This window comes from Mercenaria mercenaria, chromosome 4 (genome assembly GCF_021730395.1).
Source record: "Mercenaria mercenaria strain notata chromosome 4, MADL_Memer_1, whole genome shotgun sequence".
Classification (NCBI taxonomy): Eukaryota; Metazoa; Mollusca; class Bivalvia; order Venerida; family Veneridae; genus Mercenaria; species Mercenaria mercenaria.
The window spans coordinates 52,397,453-52,418,227 of record NC_069364.1 but is presented as its reverse complement, the minus strand read 5'-3'; the positions used below and the strand labels follow the sequence as shown (position 1 = coordinate 52,418,227).

At 33.7% G+C, this 20,775-nt stretch overlaps 1 protein-coding gene across 2 annotated transcripts in view; it reads right to left on the bottom strand.

Moving 5' to 3' along the window:
• Positions 1 to 458: 458 nt before the first annotated feature.
• The window catches only part of LOC123551698 (carbohydrate sulfotransferase 1-like), a 32,247-nt gene continuing 11,930 nt past the window's right edge, over positions 459 to 20,775 (bottom strand). For both annotated transcript variants that reach the window (XM_053541181.1, XM_045340804.2), the window contains 3 exons: positions 4,955 to 5,118; positions 2,497 to 3,031; positions 459 to 2,123 (listed from right to left, as the gene is read on the bottom strand). In XM_053541181.1, the coding sequence (XP_053397156.1) occupies positions 1,229 to 2,123; positions 2,497 to 3,031; positions 4,955 to 5,118 (1,594 nt within the window). In that variant the 3' untranslated portion in view covers positions 459 to 1,228. The remainder of the gene's footprint in view (positions 2,124 to 2,496; positions 3,032 to 4,954; positions 5,119 to 20,775) is intronic.

Sequence of the window (20,775 nt, the reverse complement as noted above, 5' to 3'; positions counted from 1 at the left end):
CTCGAGTGCACGACATCTTCTCAGAAGCACACGACATATCTCAATCGCGTAACATTTTATCTCGAGCGCTCCACATCTTACCTCGTGAGTTTGACATCTTATGTCGTGCGCGCGACATATTATCTCGTGCGCACGACATCTTATCTATATATAGGGCCGATTGTGTGTACTTAGGACATCAGTAAAAACATACGGACAAGTAGATAATTATGGCCTATTTAGATGTTATTTAAACTTCCCACAAGTACACGTTTATCACATCATTTCCTAGACGTAGACAACGACGAAAACGAACGGACGAATAAAAATCTTGGAACGGTAAGTAATTTTTGCAACGGATTGATAAACACATTTCGCTATATGTATACTCATACACAGTACTTTTACATCTGACATTTACATATCATTTGATCTTGCATATTTAATACGAGGATAAATATCAACAACACTTATTCAAATACGTAGAAAATATATATCTCTTTAATGTATATACTTCGGTGGGAAAGATTTACACTGTGACCGGTTGAGAGTATTTAGATAAAACTGCATCGAAACGTTTTATCTCGCTAAAGTATTTTCAATACACAGGTCTAAAGTTATCTTAAGGGTTACTAATTTCAATGTATGAAAAATGAAAAAAACTTTAAATATATGTGGCAATTTCCTTCCACTTCCCATGTGTAAAAGTAAATCGGAAGAAGAAAACTTCACAAAAAGTATATTACTAAAAGTTTCAAGAAAATCCTATTCGAAATATATCGATCCAAGTTCATGTAAAATCACTCGTCATTTTTTTAATGAAAGACCTGTTGCTTCCATCTAACAAAATACCACCTCATAATTCCGGGGGTATTTACTCTTCTGCTTACAGTCTAATTAACATATTTCATTCCTTATACAACATGTCTAAAATGGAGCAGCATTGGACAACGCTGTAAGTATCACAGATGCTTCTCTTGACAATATTTTCCTTTCAGATAACAAGTCTTATGAACCTGCATCTTCTAGTTTCGATGTATATCCTTTATTTCATAAACACAAAGAAATAAGTAACATAAGAAAACGTTACATGAATTATGGGCCCATTTTGTCAAAATGGCTTTGAAAGAAACATTTATTCTCGATATAATTCCATGAAACAACTTTGATTGTCCTTTTCGCCATTACTGGATTTATGATTTGGAATGTATTTCTGTAAATACTGTAAATATAACGTTTTGCAATGGTGTCAGAAATTCTCGTTTATCAAAAGTTCTTTATTTACGTCCACAATTTGTCTTGAAGGAACTCCTTCATCTCTCATTGCGTCAATAGATGGTAAAGGAAGATAACCTAAAACACTATTACTCTTTTTGCACGTATCATAAATATACCTTGCATATTTTGGGTCAAGCTGTGTCCGCCACTTATGTGCTGTTGTACTAGAATTTTTTCTTTGTGTGCAATAGGCACAGGAGTCACGCAATGAACTTGTTTGTTTACGAATAAAGTCTTGCATAGGTTTTAAAAACTCTAACCCAGCAAATTCTACAAGAGAATGCGCAGTTACCATCGGGTTTTCTGCCATATCTTCATAGTGGACAATTTTAAGTCTGTCCGAATACTGTTGCAAAATTCTTTTTGAATGCTTAAGGTCATCCTCAAATCGACTGCAAAGCTCTTGAACATTCTTCTTATAGATACTTGGGGTTATGGCTTTGACCTTTATTCTAGAATTCAGAATTCCTCGTGGATCACGGAGAAGATGTATTATTTTCATATTTGGATAAAATGGTAACAACTTTGCAGCCTCTTCCATTGGCAATCGTATCAATTTTAATACCCTTTGCGGTGATTTTTCACAAGAACCAATTGCCGCTTTTAAACATGTATCAATACTTTTTGACCTATCAAAATACTGCCGTAATCGTGGATGAATTCTGGCATGCATTCTAAATGTCTTTGCGTCTTTAAAACGAGCCATCGGGCCTTTGCTACAAAAGTAAAAAATCTTCATTATTTTGGTGTAATATCTATGGAAGTCATCATTGAGGCTCTCTTTACTTATTGAACCGAGCTTACATGTTAGCCAGCTGTTAATTTCATCCAAAATCACTTCATATTTCTGCGAAACCGTATAATTTCTGAAAGAAAATAAACATAATGTGGTAATTACATAAGTATATCAAATGTTATATAATAAAAAGTACAAAAAAAGATTTATATTGAGCAAAAGAAAACTATTTTAAAGTTATCATGTCCTAATAAATCAGGGACTTACAAGTTGCAAATGACACAAATCTACAGCATTTTGCAGCAAAGCTACATATTTGAACACATAGAAAATATTACTAAAATAAATCTCTGACGAATTCGTGTCAAACGCTAAATGAAAGCGTTGCTCCGACGAACAAAACACTTCTGTTACGAAGTAATTTTGTAATTTGTAAAAGCATATTAAAAACAAAACGAAATTGCTTGATTTACATTGTACTAGTATTCGAAAATTTGTATAACCTTTCTTTCCCATGGATGTAATGCATTGTTGTGTACGTCTGATTGTTCTTCAGCAGCTCTTTGAACTTTCCGGTCAGACCTCGAATTGGTTCAAAAACATAAAAAGTGCCAGGAAATTCTTGAAACAGCGAAGCAGTTAGCGTTGACCCTGTCCTCATGTAAGCTATAATAAGGACGATCTTTCTATCACTTAGAACAGTAACATTTTTCTTTATAACATCCTTGGAACTGTTTGGTGAAATTGGTTTTACGACACTTGGTTGATCCCTTGTCAATGTAATAATTTTGTTAATGTTAATGGAAATATTTTTGCTTATTTGTTCGTTGGTTGGTTCCGTTTCTGTGACATTGTTTACTTGATCCTGATGATCGATGTCCATTGTTGGTTGTTTTGGGAGGATTTTGTTTATATTAACATCTATCGCTCGTGTCACCGAAGCAGCATTATCAGGTGCTACACGCAGCTGATGTATTTGGAATGGAGTGAGGTTCTTTGGTGTTTCATCTGTAGGCACTGGCTGCAGCACAACAACATCTGAAAAAAAACAAACAATACATTATGTTTTATCGAAGAATGAAACCCTGAAACAATCAAAACAACAATGTCAACATTAATCCTACAAGTTTCTTGCATTTCTATTGGTCAATAGACGTCACGTGGAGACAGGATATATTCCATATCCTGCAAGTACATTTCAGATATGAATTTTGATTAAAATAAAATGGCTGCCGCATCGCTGGCGTAATTGAATCAAGTCAGATCACAAGCTTTAGCTATAGATATCGTTTCCGGGTGTAAATTTAGTGTTTTCTTGCCGTTTTCATTTCCTACTTAGTTACGGTAAAATCTGGAAAGTAGATTAAGCCTCGTGAAGTCAGCAGTAAGAGTGGAAATAGAAGAACAGTAACTCTGTATGATTTAGATTGCAGGATTCCAGTCTACACTGTAAGTAGCTTTGTTAATTTACAAAATTTATTGACTATAGCATGGAAGTAAAGGGTAGTCGACAAGATAAAATCGTTACAGAGCTTGTTGGCGATAGGATACGGAAAACAGGTGGTTTCGAAAATCCTGTATCCTGTCACCAACAAGCAGTGTAACTAATATTATGTGTTCCGAAATACGCAAAACTTATCAGGTAAATACGAGCTAAACGATACTAAACATTAACCCGAAGCGCAACCAATGTGTTAGATATATGTATACTGTTTTGTGTCTTCCTTGCAGAAGTTTTCTTGGATAAATTCTCCATCTGTCAAAGGGCTACTCTGTATTTTGTTAATAAAACAATTTGAAGAGTATCTTATACATTTTGTATATATAACGTGTCGAAATATAAATCACTTTTGGGAAAATTGGCGCAATAAACAAAATCTGTTGCAAAATTACTAAAATTGCTATACAGTATATACTGAAAGTTATGAACATTACCATATACAGACAATCATGACAAATGAATGCTTACGTTATGTCAATAATTTTGCTATAGAAACTTGTTGATGCCACATTCATTAAAAAATAAACATAAATTCTAATCTGAAAAGAATACTGCCAACAATAACATACTGTTAAAATAAATTATACTAACAAAACAAGTGTGCATATTTTAATTTGCTGTATATGTAAGCAACAGCGTTGCAAAGTGATCTATCTACACAATCAATTATTAATAGCAACATCTCAACTGATTTTAATTAGGACAAAATCGTGTAACAATAGATAATGCAATTATATACACTCCCATATTTTGTCGATTAGGTTATTGTTTGGAAACTATATTGACAAGTATAGGAAACTAATAACGCGAAACAAAACAGCGTGTGGTGTGGAAGCCGGCAGTGGATCAATAGCTTTTAATCTACTGTCTGAATACAATAGAAGACAAAACTAGTATGCTCTAAAAGCTGAAAGAGTTTATATCAAGGTTTCTATCTAATATATTAGGAGGATAACGAACTCTACACACATAGTCTCTTTTTAGCAAGAACTATATATGAGCCGTGCCATTAGAAAATCAACATAGTGGGTATGCGACCAGCATGGATCCAGACCAGCCTGCATGCTGTTCGCTAACGGTTTCTCTAATTCCAATAGGCATTGAAAGCGGACAGCACGGATCCTGACCAGACTGCGCGGATGCGCAGGCTGGTCTGGATCCATGCTGGTCGCAAACGCACTATGTTGGTTTTCTCATGACGCGGCTCATATGTGTTTATATCTGCCTATAGGTAATGAACTGATACTATAAACTTAAGCTTTAGCCTGCGGGTGGCAAATGATTCTCCCTTTCCGACCAGTGCAGACCAAGATCAGCCGTCATGGTCTGCACTGTTCGCTATTCTGTCAGTAAATTTTCAGTGAACATCCCTTTGAATAATAATAGTATTGCCCAAATTGAATATTAGACCAGTCCATTTTAGACATTTTGCAGGAGAGAAAAAAAAAACAAATGCTTACCGCCTACATTTACTCCATTGTTAATTCTTGTCGCCATAAACAGGTACAAAACTCCACCAAGCACAAGTATTACACCGACAGAACGGTAAACCTTTCCATTGAACATACTGCCTGTCCTGTAAACGGACCCTTGTCTGCATTTCTCCACAATGCCAATTCTTTTCCTGTAAATAACGGAATATACAGCCGGTGTTAGCGTTTAACATATGAGCCGTGCCATGGGAAAACCAACATAGTGGGTATGCGACCAGCATGGATCCAGACCAGCCTGCGCATCCGCGCAGTCTGGTCAGGATCCATGCTGTTCGCTAACAGTTTCTCCAATTCCAATAGGCTTTCAAAGCGAACAGCATGGAGCCTGACCAGACTGCGCGGATGCGCAGGCTGGTCTGGATCCATGCTGGTCGCATACCCACTATGTTGGTTTTCTCATGGCACGGCTCATATTTCTTTAACATTCGCTAGTTGAAAGGAAAAATTCACGTTTTCCTCTTTATTCTGTTCGCAGTACTTTAAAAGCAAATCTGACTTCTGTTACTGGTAAAATTCAGTTCTGCATGTTAGATAATCCTTGTTTTACAAATGTCATCAATTAGTCTAATTTCGCAGCGTTCATGTTACGTTTAATACCGCCTGGATGCTACTAATTTGATAACGTAGAGCTAGTTCACTAACACAGATCTCGTGTTTAGAGACTGAATTCAATTATTATTCAGGAAAAAAAGCGCGGCTTAGCAACCAACTGAATTCATTTTCAGTTGAAGGATTAGATCTTTTATGAGATGAAAACAACGCATCTGGGTTATTAACGAATATACGAATTATAACATTTTTTTTTTAATATGATTTTAAAATGTACATTTCGTTTCTGTCAAAAATGTCAGTTTCCTCGTTTAATACAAATTATGTTCAGACCTTGAAAATGCTATTACTATTACTTCTCGGGTTATCTGTAAGATTGTATGCCTTGATTCTCAAAATTTTAGACGGCATTTTAAAGTTTAAATGTTAAACATGATTAAATTTAGTCTGTAGCAAGACTAACAATAGTCAAGCTCTAAGTTAATCGTCAAACAGTAGAAAAAAAGTTCTGTACTTCCACGCCTGAGAAAATGCCTAAATCAGGTTTACGTCGCATCTTTGGTCAGTCAAATATTTACAAAGACTTTAGTAATTAGTTCGCCGGTTTATGTTCGTTTCATAACCATTCACATTTTCTAAAGCACTATATAATGGTTATTGAGCGGCCATTTTAGTTGTGTTTGTGTGATCGATGCTGTATTTAAGGAAACCCATTCTCAATAAGTAATTTACGAAACTAAACAAATTGTAGAGCATAGTAACTGATGTGTTAATGTTGTTGTTGTTGTTGTTTTTGGTACAGATATTTCTTTTGTGCTATTTTTCAAAATTAAGTCAATACTTTCTAAAATTAAATTAAATCCTAACTTTTGTTTTACGCTGCTTTGGCAACAAAATGGATGCCATTGTTATTAAACGTTTAAAACATTTATAAAATGTCCATGACTTCATCTTATGTTCTTTTTTCACTTCCTTGAATAATTTGAGAAAACTTAATTTAGAACAACATTGCCCTTTCCTTTAATTACATTGCCTTCATGGTCCACTTCTAATTGGTTAAGTATCGACCAGTCTACTTAGAGCAGCTGAACAATTATTTCAGAACAATTATTATGTCTGCTGTAACTAACATACTTGAACTTCGGTATTCATGTGTATGCACGATATCAACTGTTTGTATGATAATTTGAAAGCACAAAATACACGGTTCAGTTTATTAAATTAAACGCCAAAAGAAATGCGACAAATCTCGGTCATTGAACATTAGATTATGTGCTGGTGGAGACAGACTTGAGAAGGAAACTTTTCATACATATATAAACTGGTTTATATTGGAGACATTGTGTCATTCCAATTGCAAGGCTAAAGGCAATTATATTGTTTAATTTCAAAGATATTTAAAATTTTCAAGACCTGTTTTGGTTCTAAAAGAATCATGGCTCGTTCGGTAAAAATTACGTACGTCCACAACGATTATTTTTCTTTCTACTTTTCTCTTTTTTAATTTAATCATTTAATAAACCAACCACATAATTACTGCCTTCCAAAATGTCTTTATTGCTACAATTTCTAAAGCAAAAGTGTGAAACGACAACATCATAATTATATCATACAACTACAACGAGAATAACTTTATAAGATTTCTTTCGTTCTAATCCATTTCGTACTTGTAATATGTTCTCCTATTTGTGTAACTGCAATGTAGCTTTGAAAACTAAAGTTCGTTTTCCTTTTAACATCACATCATTCCGCAATATGACACAGCATTAGTACCAGATGTAAAGGGTGTGTAAAAAGTTACTATTCCTATTTTTACCATAGGCTTCATTTTCAAATGAGGAGGCAAGTGCCGCTGTAATTTAAACATTCAAACAAAAACACATATCAGTTTTAGAAAATTGAATAAAAATATTATAATTTCCGGACAAACTGGAGTTTTTGTCTATAAAACATATATGTTTTGAAATCACTCTGTTTCGAAAAGACAAATATTTTCACTGCCCCCATCCACTTAATTATACAATTTAGGCCTACATGTACTGGTCACTTAAATAAATTCATGGTTCTGACTAAAGTAGCTTATAGGTATGTTCATCAGAAAATGATTACGTTCAATAAATATTAGTTACGAAATGGCAAAGCTAGCCTGTAAAATATTCAACAGCTTGATTTTATCCGAAATGGCATTATCCAAACCTGGCACACCTTTTAAATGTGAAATCTAGCTTACGGTCTACATGCCAAATTGCATTTGATGACATTCTTGTAAAATAAACAGGTTTTACGGTAACAATGCAAGACGTGCAACAAAATCCATTCGACACTATTCAGTTTACTAGGGTAACAAAACGAATAGGAACGAATTTACTATACACCCTTTATGCCTTTATAATTCGACTTCGTGATTGCAAAGTCGAAATTTCGAGTTAATAAACAATAACCTGGCATTAACGCTCTTTCGTAAAAATGGGAGTGTTAGTTATTGTATAAATTAGAGCCTATTTGTATATAGTCCATTTAAAACTCCCTTTTTGCTAAAGTTTGAAAGTCGCTAGGATCTTTTGTCGATTTTAGCTAGGTAGAGTCGGGTTACCCTTTACAAAGACCTTTTTAAGTCCAATATTTTGATGATATGTCCATGGGTCATAAATGACTTAAAACAAAATAAAAAGTAATAAATATAATAATTCTTTGAAGTAAACAACAATTTGACCCCAACAGCTTACTTAGCTCCTAGACTGTAGTGACATGAGCCAGTCAATATCATATGTCCAATAATCTTACTATGATTTCTCCGAGAAAATCTCTAAAAAAGGCTGACTTCTGTCTATGAAATTGGAATAAGACAAACTAAGAAAAAAATGTTAATGTGTCTTTATTATTAGTCCAGTGGCGAGTCTATCCCACAGCTTTTCGTAAATAAGACACCAGTTAAACATGAAAGCGTTTCTTCACTTCTTGCTAAATTGGAACTACAATTATTACGAGGCAAAATCGACTTTTCGCTTTCTTTTCTTCTCAAGATTTAACCTGTTCCTCCATCTGAATAATTTATCAAGTTTAGTCACGAATTGCGAATAATGGTAAACTTACTTCAATTATGGTACAGACGCGGAATTTTCGTGCCTTTTGATAACATTATTTCTATATAACAGGGTAATAAGGCTGGCAACTTCTGGCAGGGTAACGCCTGTTCGAGTAATTGGTCTGAATTATATGACAGATTTCTACATTTAACATATTGTTTTGCACATTTCGCACCCTTTCTGTAACGGTGTTATTGGTAATACTCTTTTTTTTCTTTTCTTTTTTTTTTTTTTTTTTTTTTTTTTGTTCTTTTGGGGTGGTACTTCATTGCATACGGTGAGTCTGGTATAGAATTAAAGCGGAAGACAGGTTGAAATTTATCATGTACATAGGTCGAACTTTACCCTTTATGTACAAGTAGGTTGAAAATGACCCCTGTACGCAGATGAACTTTTGAGTGTTGTTTGCATTCCATGTAACAACTAACCCTAACTGAGTCAACTTATTGCATGATACGACACTTAACCTATGGTATTTACATCGTACAGTTTAGTACTGTGACCCGGTTTTACATACATATTTACATATAATTGTTATCCATGAATGAATTATTGTTCAGTAAATCAAATGAACTTTTGAACCGAACTGTGTAGCTCCTTCTTGGACGGGTCTAAAAGGAATATGTCGAAAGTCAATCAAAACGTGAACGGTCACCCATCCATGTAGATTCATCTGAAAGTAGTCCCACCGTGTAATTGGAACTACGTTGGTCTATAAAGGCCCAATGTTTGAGTATGTAAATATAGGCCCAATGTTTGAGTATGTAACTGACCTAACACACGTGCGAGGTAGGATTAATTTCAAAATGTAAACGGAGCCAATTGTTTATGTCTAGCCTTATGCTATAAAAGTATTCAGGCTAGGCATTTGCAGACGTTCAGGGACAGGTCTTTTAATCTAAAAAGTCCCGAGACTTAGACGCGTTACATTTAGCCCGTTTACATTGTTTAAATGACTGAAATGCCATTTATGTACATGTACATGTAATACTTTCGCTCTATTCTCCCGTGTCCATTCGAATAGCTGTTTTCTATGGGTTGTTTTCTTTCCCTGGTGTAGACGCGTTTTTGTGATATTTTCAGTTCAGTTGAGTTTTCATACTTTTGTTTTACACTTTTTCAATATATTGTTGCATTGGAGCCAAAATTGAGAATACTCGACAAGTTATCAGACGATTTCAGAAGACGCTTATATTCTACATGTCCATGATGTCAGTAAATAAATAAAAATACGTACACGTGTACAACAATATGAATACAATACACATACATAATAAGTGGTTAATCCCGCCTCTCTATCAAGAACAAGCCGGTGTAACATTAAATACTGACCCCGTTGAAAATAGACCCCATGGGTCCTTTTTCAAAGTTGAGAATTGACCCCGTAACATTTCAACATCAAATTTTGATCAAAAGGTCCTAGCTCAACGTTGAGAATTGACCCCGCAAACATTTCAACATTAAATTTTGATCAATGTGGTCACTTTTCAACGGGGTCAATATTTAATGTTACACCGGATCTTTTGTTGATATAAGGAGTAGATGAGGTTAAAACGTAAAGATGGTACTTCAGTTTCCTAACCTCGTTACATAACTTTATGTAAAGGTTCATAGAAATTTAAAATATAATGTATTTTCCTACAGTAAATATAGAGAGTTTAAAGGTCAAGACCGAATTTCGCCATTACCGCAGCACAAACTTCAAAGGTTAAATATAAATAATGAATCTAAATCATGTACAGATTCAGACCTGATTTATACTGTGATATTTTACAAATTAACATTACTGCGTCTAGAAAAAAAACCTGCATCTCTGCCTAGAGAGAAAAGGGTTTCCTTAGAAATTATCAGTGTCATTATGAAGAAAGAAATAAACTTTATTCAGATTACTTGATCTCAACAAACTTTGTATGTCTACAGACGTTGCTGATATGTATGTTTCAATGAAAAGATCAAAATCTCTTCCACCAGGTGCATACTGGCGGCAATGTTTTCATGAGTGACGTGATAAATATGTGAAAGCTGGTATTCATGCCTACGTGTAAGACATTTTCAGCTAACTTTTTTTCAAATTTCACCCAAACTGGCTCCATTAGTTGGTCAGTATTAGTGAAAAAAAAAATTTTTGGAGAAGCAAACGGAAATTTTATACAGCTTAGGAAGTTAAAAACTACACCGTACATTGTATTATTTCAAAACAATGGCAATATGGCAGCATTATTAGATAAAATCAAGCGTCTGGAGAGCAAATGATTGATGACTCAAATAAAGCTACCAGGGGGCTTTATAACCCTATTATCGAATAGATAGCACTCAATCAATTACTGAGTAAGAGCCTGAAACAAAGCTTGAACTCTGACTGTTAAACTTGCCTTATGTTATTTTTTTTTTCTCTAAATTAGTTCGGGACAAAAGTCTGTACCATTTTAGACTAGAAAGAAAGAAATATGGGCAAGAACTTCGTGTAAGACTACACCAAATTTAAGCTTACCCTATATGTGTTTCATCCCCATCGCAGCTTCACTATGTAGATACTTTAAATTATCTGGACTTAAATGATATATTTATATATTCCTTTCACTATAAATTATTTCAATGTTTAACATTGTAATATTGTTTAAATTATATGGTGTATTATACATACGTACTTTACATGAATATCTTTGTATCTCCTGGATTGAGGTCCCCAGGTCCCCACGTCCCCAGATCTTCAATTTAGGCTAAACATGAGTGAACTTTATATTTAATTTTATTTTTAGTAACAGTTTTTGTGTTTCTGTATTTGAGGTCCCCAGGTCCCCATGTCCCCATCAAAGTAAAATGTTTCTGTCTGTTTTCTCAGCTGCACTACACACCACTCTCATGTATTTGTATTCAATAGTATGATCCCCAGTACTGATACTTTGACATTATGACTTGTCTTTGTTATTACATGTTGCTGTATGTAAATTAATATATTATTTAAGAATGTATATATATACTATATCATAATATAGTCATGTACTTGAATATCTGCAACATTTACTACAAAGGTTATTATAAGGAAAATGATAGTTAGATAAGCAAAATCAAAATTTATATATCAACAAAAATATTAATGTAATGAAAATTTATAATCTAATATATGTAACATATTACATAAATTATATTTGTTTTACTTCACTGCAAAGAAAAAAAAATGCATTATTACCAGTTTTTTATATCTTTGACCCAAATTGTTCTAAAATAGAATAGTAATAACTGTTCTGGATTTTACTGAAACATATTAAAAGCAACACACACAAAAATAGATAGAAAAAATAGATAGATAGAAAAATAACACAAATAGTTTTGTTTCTAAAAACTTTCACATTAAAATGATATAAATTCAATAGTAATTTTTTTAACCTATATATATAAAAACACACTTTGCCCTTGACCAAAAATTATTTTCTTAAAGTTATTTTTTGATTGAAATAGGTAGATGAATGAGATACAGAAACTGTGGAAAGATTGTTTGATCTAAAAGATAAAAATAAAATGAGCCCTAAAACTATAAAAATAATTATAGAACAGCCAGCAGAGCCCTTTTAACTAGAATTGTTTGACATCTATTTTTACTAATCCAATTGTCTCTATAGGTTTTTACATTACAATTATTTGCAAATTTTCTTTTCAAGATGGAGACTCAGGGGATTAGTTTGCAGGATATTTTTTCTTTCGTATGTGGGGGGTTTTGTAAAAGGGTCATCAGTTCTAGCCCACTTAAAAAACAAAAATTTAAAGAAACTTCAAAGAAGTAAAAAATATTCATTTCAATAAATATTGTACATTTTGTAGAAAAGTATAAATTCACCTTTTTATAACAGAATTTTAGTGTACAGTTTGTTTTTGTGTGTTGATGACTAAGCTCTTGTTATCTTATGATTATCTTTTTTATCAGAGTCACCAGTGTTCCTGGAATGTGTACGACTGCTTATAAATTTTGCCCCCCCAAGTAATGAAAACTTCCCAAACCAATCAACAGTGTAGAATGAAGTCAAACCAAACTTCATCCCCTTAAATCATAGCTCTGCTCTTTACCTACGGGTAGTGCAAGATTGAAGATTATATGACTAACTTGATTTAATATACATTTGTGTTACCATGAAGGGTTTCTCTTTACTTAAGAATAGTTGACTTTATTCACTAAAAAATAGTTCACCTTTAAATGCAGAAAATCTTCATTAAACAAATTTAACTTGGGGCAAAATATATAAACTAAGAGTGTTTGTAGAGCTACATTTACATTAAATGTCATGTTTTAGGCGTCATTTCTGATATGCTTTTGTTATTTCATAGAAAAATTTAAGAAACTGCACCACCTTCTTTCAACGTGTCTTTACGGTCTTTTTTTAAACATGGCAATACAGTAAGTGATATGCACACATTTGTGGTACTGTTATATACAGAAATTTTTTTAAATATTCTGGCTATTCTATATTTTTCAAAAGCACTATTATCTATCCTCTTCTTTATAGAAAGTATCAGAAAAAGAAATTTATCAAATCCGAAAATCATCTTGCAATAATTTTTTATAAGGAATAGTGTAAAAAAACACTAATTGAACAGAACTGCAGGGTTCTAATAATATTATTGCAAAAACTGAAAGATGATTTTAGACTGAAGTGTAGGTATAACGCAAAAAAGTGTGATAGATAGCCATCAGATAAAACTTAAATGTACAAATTCGGGTTTATAAACACAGACACTTTTAGTTACTAAGCTCTGTACCTTAAACCCTACACCCCTGCGGGCCCCCATGCCATTCTTGAATTCCCTTGATCGATCTGTGTATAAAAAGAATTTACCTTGACATGAGAGGCGACTAATATTTTCAGGACGCTTGATTTTGCTTTAACTCTGTGATTCAAATTGGAAATAAAAGTCTTGATTCCATATCTCTTGATTTTTTTTTGATGTAAACAGATGTGAAGCAGAAATTTTCAGTCAGTCCCTATGGCGCAATATAACTTGTAATGTGTTGGTGTGCAGTAAAACCCAAAATAAATCATATCAAAATTCGCCTCGATAGCCTTAATTGGTAAGCGTCCCACTTAGAGTGCGGGAGGTTGTGGGTTCGCTGCTGCATAATATCCCGGCTGCATAATACCATAGACGTGAAAAAATTGTACCAGTAGCCCCCTTTCCCTTCAGGCGCTCAGCATTAAAGGGAAATGGCTTCTTCTCTCAACCCTTGTGGCGATGGATTCCATCAGGATGAGGTGTCGAGAGTGTTTAAATATAAGTTTTTAGAACTTCCTTCTCAATGGGCCTAAAATTAGACAAGCCACAGACTGATATAACTATTTTTTCATTTTTTTCCCTTTTTTTGATAAATTCAATTTCATAGAGACAAAAGCCAGTCTATTTTAGAGATTTTCATACAGGACTGATGTTGAAATTATCAATGAAATGATTTTGGGGACTAGGATACAGACTGGCTCAGTTCACTAATTCAGTCATAAAAATGTAAAAAGATATAATATTATCATAGTCTAGGAGCTAGTCTAACCTAAAATGTATAAACTAAAATTCGCCCCTGCCCATTGTGAATTGGGTAGTCTTATAGTAGAAAGTACATTTTTAAAATATGCTGAAGTTGTGACAAAGAAATTATGCGTTTTCGTTTTAAAATGCTGACAGTTAGCCAGGTAGAGCCTGGAGAGGTTGGGGTCAGGACACTGTGAGCATTATCCTCAAGTACTTTCATCCATTTTTTTATATTATGCAACACTTCAAATGCATCTCTGCAGGCCGGTAAACGTGAAATTTTGGTTTAGTCCCTTTTAGCACAGGTGGCAGTAGCGTACCTAGGATACAGTATGGTCATGAGCCATAAAACACTTACCCCTTTACCAATTGTTATGTTTTTCCAAAGGAAAAAAAGGCCAAAAAGTCATTTTGAAATTTTGCCCCTGTGACAATGAGCAATTGAAAAGGTAGATTGAACATTTTGACATGTGCATTGCTTCCAGGTCTGTATTTTTTTTTTCAAAAGACTTATTTTTACAAATGGTTGGCCGTCTTTTGGGGAAGTGAATACTCTTTCAGAAAAAATCTTACTTCAAAGCCAAGTTGCAAACCGTTCACACACAGCGAGCGAGCAACGGCGAAAAAATTGGGTAGTGTTTTTCTCTATCCGAAAATCCCACACATTTTTAGTACCAAAGTCTTCCCCCCTAAAACACACCAAGCACACCGTGCCACTTTAAAATAAGTTGTCGTTATAACTCTTCAAACAGGCTAAATGCAACTAACACAAGACCGAAAATCCAATTGTTTCCAAAATGACTTTTTGTCATTTTTTTTCTCAGAAAACTTTTTAATTGTAATAAACCTTTAATAAGTGTATATGGCTCATGGACCCATACTGGTATCCTAGGTACATTACTGCTACCTGTGCCTTTTAGCTGCATAATTTAGTTGTTTTAAAAATTAAAAACAGCAATAGCCATTATATACTAAATACCCTTTTCTCTAATACCGGTATGTTACATTGACAAACCTGAAATAATTTATTCTGCCTCTGAAATGTTAGTTACTCGATAGAATAGTTTTTTATTTGCATTAATAATTTACATAAATAAAAAAAAAATCTTTTTTAGAAAATTAATAAAATAGTTATCAATCAAATTAATATACTGTAGTGTGTTTCTGCAAATCTGGAAATACTCACCATAAATATCTACATTATATATGTAACTTAATCATCCAGTACAACATCATTTTCTCACATGGGGATACTCTCTACACATGTTGCTGTTGTTGTTGATGATGATGTTGATGATAATAATAACAATGGTAATAATGACATTGATGAATTAACAGTGCTATTGATGAATTCAAAAAAAATGGGCGCCTGATGTGGGAGCATGATTGATTTACCAAGTATTGAGCAATAAAAATACAGATAGGAGTATAAAATTAAATGTTTTTTAAATATTTTTATAATGACCTTAAAAATAAAACACTTTTTGAATTAATAGGGTATACCTTATAATGTACAACACAAGGACAAAATATTTTCAAAATAATCCCTGTAAGCTATTGAAGCTATTTCAATCAATATTATGTATGTTGATATTTCATAATAATATGAAGTATATAATACTCGTATTTACTTCTATCTTATGAAATACTTTCTAATGTTTGATTAACGCAATAGAGAGTTTTTTTTACATATTTGAAAGACTGGACAACAGTTATGATATTTGAAGTTAAAGTTCCATAAGACTTTAAAAAGTTATGTTGAAAACAGATGACACAGCTGTACAAACAGATGTTTAATGCATAATTACATTATCAGAAAGCACTACTTTCAATACTGCACAAGAACTTTTACAGCTAGTGTCATAAAGGGAGGTAATAAAAACAATAAATTCAATAAAACATTCTACTTTGCTCATCAGTATTCAAACCTTTGACAAATTTTAGAGAAAACAGTTATGGTAAAAACAGGATTTTACACAAAATTGATATATTTTATGTTTGTAATAGAAAAAAGTGTCAACCACATTTTAAACAAAAGCATTATGGGCTTTTAAACATCTTTCAAGATATAGTCCTCTCATTCACAAAACATCCTTTTTGGTGGAGGATATATATGCACTGAATTTGCTTGTTTTTACTTGATTTTATGTAATTTTTATATATAATTTCCCTACGGTTTCTTTAGCCTTTATTTTTATTATAATTCTTTCTCTTGATTTTTTTTCTACAATTTATATTTTTTCTATTCCGTTATAATATAATTATAAGCATTGCAAAATTTGTAAAGATAAAAAAAAACAAGAACAGTACTAAAAATTTCAGCTAAATTCTCATTTCTCTGAATATATGTTTTTTATGAAATTTAGATTGTGTTTTATAATTTTCTAATTAGCAATTTGAATGAAAACAGACAGAAATAGGTATTTAATAATAGGGTTTAAAATTATAATAGTAGCTAATGATCTTGGATGCTGTTTTTTGGCTTGGATTGATTTTACCAGATCGGATCTCACGAGGCGCGCAATTTGTATTTTTGACAGAATTTATATAGGTATATAATAAAATCAAATTCAGGTCAGTTTCAGTTACCAGGATAAATATGAAAGCACAAATACATGGATACCACTAGAGACGCTCTATATTAAAACGAAAACAGAAATTGCAAAAAAAAAACAAAAAAAAATATGTATTTCAACAACGCGTCCTTTGTCTTCATTCATGTATGCCATTTATTATAGCATAATTATTTCATCTTAATAGATAAAGAACTTAAATATTTTTTATAAAATTACATTAGCATTTTTCTGTACATCTATAAATGTTTTATACCGTTTTAAAATTGGCCAGTGACAGTATTCACAGAATGATATGGTGTTGTAGGTGATGACAGTTAAACAAATTAAAACATTGTATTCATTCTTGCTTTTCTTTTTCATTAATTGTTGCTCTGTCATCTGTTTTTGCTTTTTCATTTTTAATTCTTTTTTTCTTAAAAACTGATGTATTTTCTCAAATTACATATGTTTCTCAGCCACTGCCCTTACCAAATAGCTTTCTGACATTATGCTGGAACCCACTGACAACAAACTGATTACACACTAAATTTGAATGACCTACAATACTGACAATAAGCTGGCAACAATATGGAAAAACGCTGACTACAAAAAATTGGATTATCGTAATACACTGGTGCTATTTCCAGTGTGAATCAGCAACTGTTTTATAGAGGGAAAATTTCTCTGGAACAAAATGGCATGCATTTAGAGATCTGGTAATACACTGACACTAATGTCAGTGTGTTCCCAGCAACTGGCTACAGAAGGGGACATACACTGGAAATACTGATAATACTGGGGCACTATTGTCAGTGTATTACCAGCAACTTTTTATGGAATGAAAATGAACTGGAAACAAAATGGCAAGAAATCATTGAAAACTGATACAACTATTAATTTACATCTTCAGTTATATTTCAAAACTGTCATGTTTCTGACAATACGCTGGTTTTATCGATACATATTTAAATTGACGTTTGGTCTAAGTGGATTACCATGGATATTTTGTGTTATAGGTTAGGCATAATTGTGGTAGACTGTGGACACTTTCCATAGAGAAATATGGATCATGATTAATGATTAAATATGTTAAAACATGTTATTGTATCCACACTCATGTTAGCTAATCATGTTTAACCATCAAACATGAATAAAATTGACAACTAGAATGTGTCTGTAGGACACAGGGTGTGCCCTAACTGGTACAATTGGCACAAATAAGGGGCAATAATTCAAATGTTTGTAGTCTTAAGGGGGTATAGCCTAAACAAACATTTTATAAAAAGGATTCATTATTCTAGGCCATATACATTTTGAGACATGAGCATCCCAAGCAAAACAATCCACTATTTTCAGTATTTTGGCTATTTCAAGGGCCATCACTCTGTAATAAGCGCTAAGATTTATAAGAAGAATGCCAAGTGTGCAAGGTCACATCATGATAAAGACTCATGCAAGGTTTCATGAATTTACATCAAATACTTTATGAGCTAAGCATGTCATTAGGTGAAAATGTGCATTTTTGACTATTTCAGGGGCCATAACTTTAAAAATAGTAGGTGGAACCAGCCAAAACATAAAAGGTGCGCAAGTTTATATCACGATAAAGACTCATGCAAGTTTTATATCAATTTATATCAAACACTTTTTGAGCTAGGCGCATCACAAGGTGAAAATGTGCATTTTTGACTATTTCAGGAGCCGTAACTCTAGAAATAGGGGGGATCCAGACGAAAAATAGGAGGTGCGCAAGTTTATATCACGATAAAGACTCGTGCAAGGTTTCATGAATCTGTCTCAAATAGTGTTTGAGCTAGGCGTGTCACAAGGTGAAAATGTGCATTTTTTACTATTTTAGGGGCCATAACTCTGGAAATAGGGGTCAGAGCCAGACGTTAAATAGGAGATGAGCAAATTCATATCATGATAAAGACTCGTGCAATCTTTCATTAAATTTATATCATATACTTTTGAGCTAGGTGCGTCACGAACTTCGGACGGACGGACGAACGCACAGACAAGACCAAATCTATATGCCCCCACCACTCATTGGAAAGTGGGGGGGGGGACTGTGGGGGAGGGGGTTGGGGGTGGGTGGAGCAGAAAAACAGGGTAACAAACTGACAATACCTTGGTTACTTCCATTGTATTGTCAGTGTATTACCCTATGACATTTAGATTATTACCAGAATTGTTCAGTTATTGCCAAATATCTGACATCACTCTGGAAATACAATGACAACATTTAATGTTTACGTATATTCCTAGCAGACAAGGTTTGAGGTCGTCTGAAAATTCTGAATGTCATTATGTTGTTCCATACAAGTGCAAAACATTCAATGATAGAAGTTTCTGTACTATTGGTCCAAAACTTTGGAATGAACTGCCCTTAGAACTACGCAAATATAAATCACTTGACACATTAAAAAAATATTAAGACACTGTATTTCAGAGATTCCACGGCATTGTTTTAAATTTGTGATAACTGTTTATTATGCGAGGTGATTATAAGTCCTTAGATTTTTGTAAAAGGTTTTACATTTCACTTTAGATCTATTTTTCCCAAGGTTTGTTCAATTAAACACACTTTTTGGGTAAGGCTCTATGGGTAGGTAGTGTCTAGAATTTCTTAAGTATATGATGGCACCATTAACCTGGGGGTGGATCCTCTATATGCAGCTTGTCTGGGCGTCCCATGTGATGATATTCCAATAGGTGTAAAATAACCTCAAGGGAAGGGGTGCGGTCATGACTGATTGTTGTAATAAGGCTGTTATTGTTATTATTGTCATTATTAATATTGTTATAATAATAATAATTATTATTGTGTACAACGCCATTGAATATATCGTTGTATAAAAATAGGCGTTTAATCAAATTATTCAGTCTCAGTTTTAATAATTAAAGTGTACTGAAATTCAAAATATTTCACTTATTCATTATTTAATTAACAAATAATCGAGGCCTTTGAGTGAAATTATCATCTAATTTATCACGGCTCAGAGTTCAGATGTGTAGGAATTGAACCATGAGGGCGTTAGCCCGAGTGGTTAAATACCGAAGCATCTGAATGACGACCAGCGGTTAATTAGACGATAAATCACAAAGAGGCCTTGACTGTTTTCATTCTGACATGCTCATTAAAATATTTTAATAAACATTATGCTAGACTTCTTTTTACCGAGGAGTATAAAACCGGACATCATGCATCAAATGAGTCAAAATTTGGGACTTCATAATGCTCATGCTCTTACCATCCGCGCGCCAACCGTTGTTTATCGCAGAATATACAGAGCTTCCCGACGAAATTTGACCATGGCTGACCATGGTCACCACGTTTCTTGATGGTTGACCATGAACTAACGTGCTCAACTATCAAATACCATGGTCAGGACCACGGTCATCCACGGTCAACCATGGTGAGATAAGATTGGCCATGGTCGACCATGGTCAGAAAAGACGATCAGTAGTTTGACCATGTTTTTTTTCCCGCCATGGTTTTACTATCGACTACCATGGTCATGTTAGTGATTTTTCACACTTGGCAAGTTTTACAATGCACCAAAGATCCCGACGCATTTTGGCTCAAAGGTTTTCCTAATTATAGAATTTGTTTTCCTGCATTTATAGACAGTTTCATAATCTGATTTTAATTTGTTGTGAGCTCTTTCATGTCATATAAATGACTGACTTTAAAAATAGATATAGAATAGACTGCAATTGTCCATGTATTTTCATAACCCCTTTCAAATTCATATTTATAAAAATTTTTGATAGTCAAAAATCATCATGGAACCATGGTCGTGGACCTTGGTCAACCATGGTTTTTCTGTGGTCCATAACCATAGTCGACCATGGTCTGATACCATGTTTCTAATAAACCCTGGCGCCAATTACTACACCATGGTCAACCATGGCCCATGACCATGAACTACCCTGGCACACAAACCCTTCGATTACCATGGTTGACTACGGTTTGGGACCATGGTCAGAAGCCTTGGCTGACCATGGTTTGTGACCATGGTCTGATATCATGTTCTATGACCGTGGTGCCAATTACCGCACATGGTCAACCATTGCCCCATGA